Consider the following 6,834-nt stretch of genomic DNA (forward strand, 5'->3'; position numbering starts at 1 on the left):
ACAGAAGCCTCCAAATCAGGAGATTTACCTGTGTGGTATAGCTGATCTCTCCATTTACCACAGGAGGGCTTTTTCTACCAGCCGCACCACTCCCCATTTTGCCTTGAGGTTCCCAAGGGTCATGTTCCTTGGGTGAGGCCAGAAAGGAGATGGAAAAGAGGTGGTAGCATTCTTAGCAGATTCAGGGTTACAGTCACAGAGAGAATGTATACAATCAAAGTTTATGTTGAAATTTTACATGAGCTAGCTCATGGTTGAGCAGTGTAGGAGATTTATTGGTGTAGAAGCGGGTGAGACAAGTATGTGTGAAGTATTAGGGAGAAATAAGTCATTGGAATGAAGGAGATATGGGTATGCAAATGGAAAAGAGTGGAGGGATTGGGTTCTCCAGGAGCACAAGGGACTCTGATAATTCAATTGTCACTGGTGACCTTGTGGATCCAGTCTATGTAATTGCAGACCTTGGTGTAGACTGTAGGGAAATTCTTCAGGGCACAGCCATTGCCCCAGGATACCACACCCTGGAGTTCCCCATTGCAAACCATGGGGCCACCTGAATCTTGCTACCAAAAGGAGAAGTAAAAATTAGATTAATTTCCTGATATCCCCAGTCCCTGATGATCCCAGGGCCTATCATAGTCTCTCAAAAGATTAATGATCCTTTGTGGGATTCTAGGGGCATGAGGGTCACATTAACATGAACCCTCTGTCCACCATAAACCCCTGATCTGTTACTAGTTCATCACCAGACAGGCAGTAAGCATATTTATGGCTTGAGGCACCTTCAGGGCCTCATTTTCCTTATCTATAAAATGAAAGGGTTTGACCAGATGATTTCAAAGGTCCTTTCCAGCTCTAAGTTCTGCTCTTCAGTATGGGAGGAGAGTGACACTTTTTACATAAACATACATCAATCTTACCATCCCTCCTACTCACTACAGGGTTTTGTACTGAATTTTGAAGCAACTGAGGGAAATTAGAAGACTAAGGTAGGAAGGCAGGGCATTCTAGGCTTGGAGGTCAGAAAAAGGAATGTTGCATCTGAGGAACACAAAGTAAACCAGTGTACTGAATTACAGGGTATGTGAAGGTGAGTAAATTTTAAGAAGATCAGAAAAGTAAAAAGCAGTCAGGTTGTGAAGGGCTTTAAATATCAAGCAGAGGATTTTCTATTTTATCCTGAAGGTAATAGGGAGCCATTTGAGCTTATTGAGTAAGGGAGGTGATATGGGCAGACCTGAACTTTTCATCAAAGGCTTAACATTTCACTCCAATTTCTGACCCAGAGCTTCCTGAAATATGCAGCTGAAAGAGCCAAGAGAGTTCTCATTTACAATTCTAACTCATCTACTTTTTCTTTTTTTTTTTTTTCTTTTAAGGCAATTGGGGTTAAATGACTTGCCCAGGGTCACACAGCTAGTAAGTGTCAAGTGTTTGGTCTGAGGCCGGATTTGAACTCAGGTCCTCTTGACTTCAGGGCCAGTGCTCTAGCCACTGTACCACCTAGCTGCCCCTCATCATCTATTTTTTCTAAAGTGTCAGAGTCCCTTTGATTTGGGCCCTTACCTGACCACTGAAGGACAAGAGCAATGATGAAGAGGAGGACAGGAACAGAGGGCCTCAGTCTCTCAAATATTTGAATACTCCCAAAACTCTCCTGCTCATCCAGAGAAAGTACTGTCTGTAGCAGATAATGATAGTGGAGGAGACTTGTCAAAGACCAGTGAGGAGGGGCAGTCAGGTGGAATAGTGGATACAGCTACCAGCTCTGAGTCAAGAGGATCTGAGTTCACATCTGGCCTTAGATACTAGCTGTGTGACCTTGGGTGAGTCACTTAACCCCGATTGCCTCAAAAAAAAAAAAAAGACCAGTGGGGATTTTTTAAATACAGAGAGACTCTCCAGGTAGGACACAACTGAGCAAGAAGATTTGGCTTATGCTAGCGAAAATTATCAGAGAAATTACTGTCATGTGCAGAAAACAGTAACTAACAGTTTTCATTAAAACAGTTATAAAAAATATCCTTCAAGGAAAGGAAAATTAAATGGAGGAGAGGGAATGCAGAGACTCTGAAACATAGTGAGGTTGATTTAAGGTCAGGGTGGGAGAGCTCACCTGGGGTATCATGACTAGGCAGAGAGGGAAGCAAGTTCCATCTGATCATTTCCCCATTTAATAAATTATTCTCACAACTAGGTAATAAGCTATTTATAGCTCTTGAAGGAATAGAATTTCTTGATATTTCAGTACCCTGTAGCAAAGCTCTGATTGCTTCACCCTATTTATGTCTTCTAAGGCCCATTTTGGATGTTTTATACTTCAGAATACAAGTACATACTTCAGAAAGCTCTGCTGTTTTAAATGTTTGATGTAAAATGCAAGTCTGACCATGCACCATTCCCCCATCCCCTTCACTAAGCTCCAGTGCCTCCCTATTACCTCTAAGATAAAATATAAATTCCTCTCTTTGCCATTTAAAGTCCTTCACATTCTGACCCCCTTTTTTTTCTTTAGCTTTTTCGTTTTCTTGTATTTTACTCCCTTATATATACCTTATAATTCAGCTACACTGGCCTAATTGTTCCTCAGATGCAATGGTCCATCTCCTGTTCATCCTTCAGGTGTAGAATGCTCTGCCCCCTTACCTTTGCCTCCTGGTTTCTTTCAATTCCTTCAAGATTCAGCTCAAATCATACCTTCTGCAGGAGGCCCCCATTGTTAGTGGCTTCTCTCTGAGATTTTTGTTTTTGTTTAGTCATTTTTCAATTGTGTCCGACTGTTTGTGACTGCATTTGGGGTTTTCTTGGCAAAGATACTGGAGTGGTTTGCCATTTCGTTCTCCAGCTCATTTGACAGGTAAGGAAACCAAGGCATTTAGGATTGAGTGACTTGCCTCGGATCATACAGCTCGCAAGTGTCTGAGGTCTAATTTGAATTTGGGTCATTCTGACTGTAGGCCCAGTGCTGTATCCACTGTGCCACCTAGCTGACCCGCTCCTGAAGTCACCTTCCGTTTACTCCATGGTTATTTGTATGCTGTTTCCCTCATTAAGCTCCTTGAAGGCAAGAACCAGTTCCTCCCTTTATATCCCCAGTGCCTGACATGTAGTAGGTGCTTAATAAATACTTGTTGACTGATTGATGCCTGACACTGCCCTGTAGAAGATTGACAATGCATGTAACCTTCAGACTAAAGTTTAACTCTGCTCTTGCCCTGCTGCACAGGTTCACAGGACTGACCCCAACTGCCTGACCACATTAGTGTTTTGCCCATAGAGTTTGAACCAAGCCATCCAGACCAGTGATCTTGAGTCTGTGTAGCCTTCAGCTGGCGCTTTTGCCATCTGTCTCATCACACTGTTGAGCATTAGCCTGATCTTTGATCTTTAAGGCTTCTTGCCAAGTGAACCGACCCTGGTTGTGAGGATGGGATGGAGATAGAGAGGAGCGGTATGGTACGTGCAGTTACCTGGCAGGCATCTTTGCCTCCATCCAAAAAGCCGGCACAAAACATATTGCTTGTGATAGCACCAGGATAGGAAGCTTGGCAGACATCATCAGAGAGAACAGGGATGTCCAGGCACTGCAGTAGGTCAGGAGAATTCCCTTGGGGGGAAACAATGATTAAAGTCTGTGAATTTATCACCCACCTAGCATTGTTTCTTTCTTTAGCAACACCTCGCAAGAACCGGACTGGCACAAACTCAGGATGCTAGACCATCAGGTCAAGGCAACTAGGGTGCAAGACTCCCTTTCCTTCCCTGTCAAGAAGCACAGATTCTCTCTGAGATTGGCCCTAGGCAGAAAAGTTCTTAGGGGCAAATTGTCTTGAATGGAGTGGTGCTGAGAAGATCCTCTCTATACCTAATCTCTCTCTCTCAGTCCTTTGCCACAGAGCTGAAATTCTACCATTAGAGATTCATTTCTTTGGATTTCTGCCTTGCTCCCATTAGTATGCACATACTCCTGAAATGGGTCTGTCATTAATACCTATCTGTGAAATGGTTTCTTGGATCTTTTCCAGCTATCTGTTTACTAAAAGCTGAGCCCTGCCTGCCAGAGAAAGGGGGAAAGAGATAGAAGTCAAATCTAGAAAGGGCAGGACTACCCTTCGGTGCCATAGACAAGGGACTAGATATATCAGCCTCCAGAAGAGCGCACCATGTATTGGGCTCCTTGAGGGGAGAAGACAACGAAGGCGAACTCCATATCCTTTACAATTTTGCACAGGTCCCACACTGACCCTCCTGCTCAAATTTCCCCAATGTACTCTGGAGGGTTCCACCTTTATTTCTTTGACAATGGAAAATCACCCTACTGGTGGTCATAGGACTAGCCTGATGTTTAATGAGAATTTTATCTCATTTTCTTATCCCTTTTCCAAGCTCAGAGAGTTACCCTCAACTTCTTTTTGTTGTATCAACTTTGGAAATAACAGAATCTCATATTTGGAGTTGTAAGGGAGCTTAGAAGTCCCTTAGTCTAATTTCTACATTTTACAAATAACAAAACCAAGACCCAGAGAGTTTAAATGATTTGCCTAATGAAGGGCAGAGCTGGGATGATTCTAGTGGCCAATAACCTCATTAAGTAGCCTTTGCCTCTTCTGTCCTCAATACCTGTCTTCCCTAGAAACACTCTCTAGCTGAACAAGGACACTTTCCTCTGCTCACGTATTCTCATTGTGCCCATATACAACTTATTTGTACCTGCCTCTAAGCCTTTACATACGTTATTCCCCAAACATGATCCTTTTCGCTTTTTTTTTATCATCCTTCCTGTCTTTCATACTCAAACCTTTACTCACTTTCTTTAGGAACCCTTCATTGATTAGCCCTGTCCCTTTCCAATCACTCATTTGATATCTCCTAACATTTATATGTTCAGTTCACAACCACATTTATTCATCAGACTTGTCTCTGTCCTGCTGTGAAGTTATTCAAGTCAGCCAGCTTACTTCCAATAGAAATTATTCCATTGGTGGTATGATACAGACTCACTAAACCCACTAACACCTCCTCTCTCTTGACATGCTTCAGCTCCCAATCCTGTGTCAACTCACAGCCCTGGCTCATGGTATTGCCCCAACCAGAGATCACACAATTATCTTCATCTTGGGCACAGGAAGAGGGTAGACTCATGGGAACCACTCTGCCGTCGAAGGTGACAGGGGTGGCCAGCTTGATCAGCATGATGTCATTGTCTATAGTTGAGTCATCATAGTCAGGGTGCAGGACAAACTTGGCTGCAGGAATGAACTGTTCCATCTCCTCCCTTGATGATATATTGTGTCCCCCCAGTCTCACTTGGATGTGGCTGGAGAAGAGAAGAAACCTGTTAGAAATGCTGCTCTTTGTTAACATCACTACTGTTTACCTTTTTGGCATTTACATCAGCAGTTATCTGTATAATTCCTTGAAAATAGTATATGTTTTCTGTTTGTGTGAATCTTGTTTTAGCGTTTTGACTTTGGGCAAGCACTTTGACCTCTCTGAGTCTGGGTTTCCTAATTTCTTCCTCATCCTCACTTGAGGGATAATACTATAATACCTCTCAGGAATAATGTGGGAATCAGATGAAATTTTTTTAATCTATATGTATACATTCACATATGTGCATATGTGTATATATACATACACACATCTATAGATACATATATACATACATGTATGTTGTACTCTCTAAACAGTGCTCTATAAATATTATTATGATGATCACCATCAGCAACATTATTATTAATGATCATTTTTATAGATCTCTATCAGATTGGTTTGCCTGAAACTGAGGATTATGTCTCTTTAATCAGAGTAAAAGTTCTCTTATGGAAAGAACCTTGTCTCCGTTTTTTTTTTTTTTTTTTAACATAGGGATCAGGATGGGTGAGTCCTAAGAATCTGCTCTACCACTCCCTGGATGGCTTAAATCTTTGGCTGCTTGGATGAGCTGGTGTAGATGGGTCAAATCCTTTATCCCTTTTTCCATTCATGTTACTTACGGATCATAGCAGTGTGCAGCAGACAGTACCCACTGGCTACTGAGGAGTGTCCCCCCACAGATGTGATATTTCACTGTCAGGGACACCTGATATCGGGCAGTGTCTTTGGGGCAGGCATAACCTCCAATGATCTTGTCATCATCCTCATTGTAGAGTGGGAGAGCGGCTAAATTGGGAGGAAGAGATGTGAAATGTTATCTATAAAAAATAAAATTGTCATCAGGGTGAAAAGCATATCTAAGTTTTGACCTCAGCTTTTTTTTTTTAACCTTACCTGTTTCCAGGGTTTCTAGACAAAGAGTTCACACTTTTCTTTAGAGGGAAAATTGATGCAAAGTATTTCTATTTTAATCAGAAAATCAGCTCTAGGTAGCTTATGTTAGCCACAGAACCATAGGATGCACTAGCTGGATGAAGCTATGAGAAGCCATCATATCCAGCCTCCTGTCAATCAACAAGCCTGTACTATATTCTCTTACATCACCTCTCTTTTTCATTTTCAACGTCAGCACCCTGATGAAGAACTTCACTCCCTCATGCTTGTATTATTAAAATTGCATTCTGGCCACTTTCTGACCCCTGCCATGTCACAACCCTGCTCAATAATTTTTATTGACTTTTCATATATACATAAAGTCCAAACTTCCCAAATTAGCATTCAAGGCTCTTGGCAATCTGACCCCTTTCTAATTTTACTTCCCACTATTAATCAATTAACCAATCAATATGTATTTATTAAAAGCCTGCTATGCCCCAGGCATTTTTGTTAAGCCTTAGAGAAAGAAAGAAAGAAAGAAAGAAAGAAAGAAAGAAAGAAAGAAAGAAAGAAAGAAAGAAA

The 6,834-nt window shown here is 41.8% G+C and overlaps 1 protein-coding gene across 1 annotated transcript in view; it reads right to left on the bottom strand.

Annotated features, from left to right (window-relative positions):
* Positions 1-413: 413 nt before the first annotated feature.
* Positions 414-6,834, bottom strand: part of LOC114031144 (cationic trypsin-3-like) — a 7,315-nt gene continuing 894 nt past the window's right edge. The window contains exons 2-5 of the mRNA XM_027846161.1: positions 5,997-6,162; positions 5,064-5,317; positions 3,471-3,607; positions 414-563 (exon numbers count right to left, since the gene is read on the bottom strand). Of these exons, the coding sequence (XP_027701962.1) occupies positions 414-563; positions 3,471-3,607; positions 5,064-5,317; positions 5,997-6,162 (707 nt within the window). The remainder of the gene's footprint in view (positions 564-3,470; positions 3,608-5,063; positions 5,318-5,996; positions 6,163-6,834) is intronic.

This window comes from Vombatus ursinus, unplaced genomic scaffold (genome assembly GCF_900497805.2).
Source record: "Vombatus ursinus unplaced genomic scaffold, bare-nosed wombat genome assembly UNPS02015088.1, whole genome shotgun sequence".
NCBI classification, from domain to species: Eukaryota; Metazoa; Chordata; class Mammalia; order Diprotodontia; family Vombatidae; genus Vombatus; species Vombatus ursinus.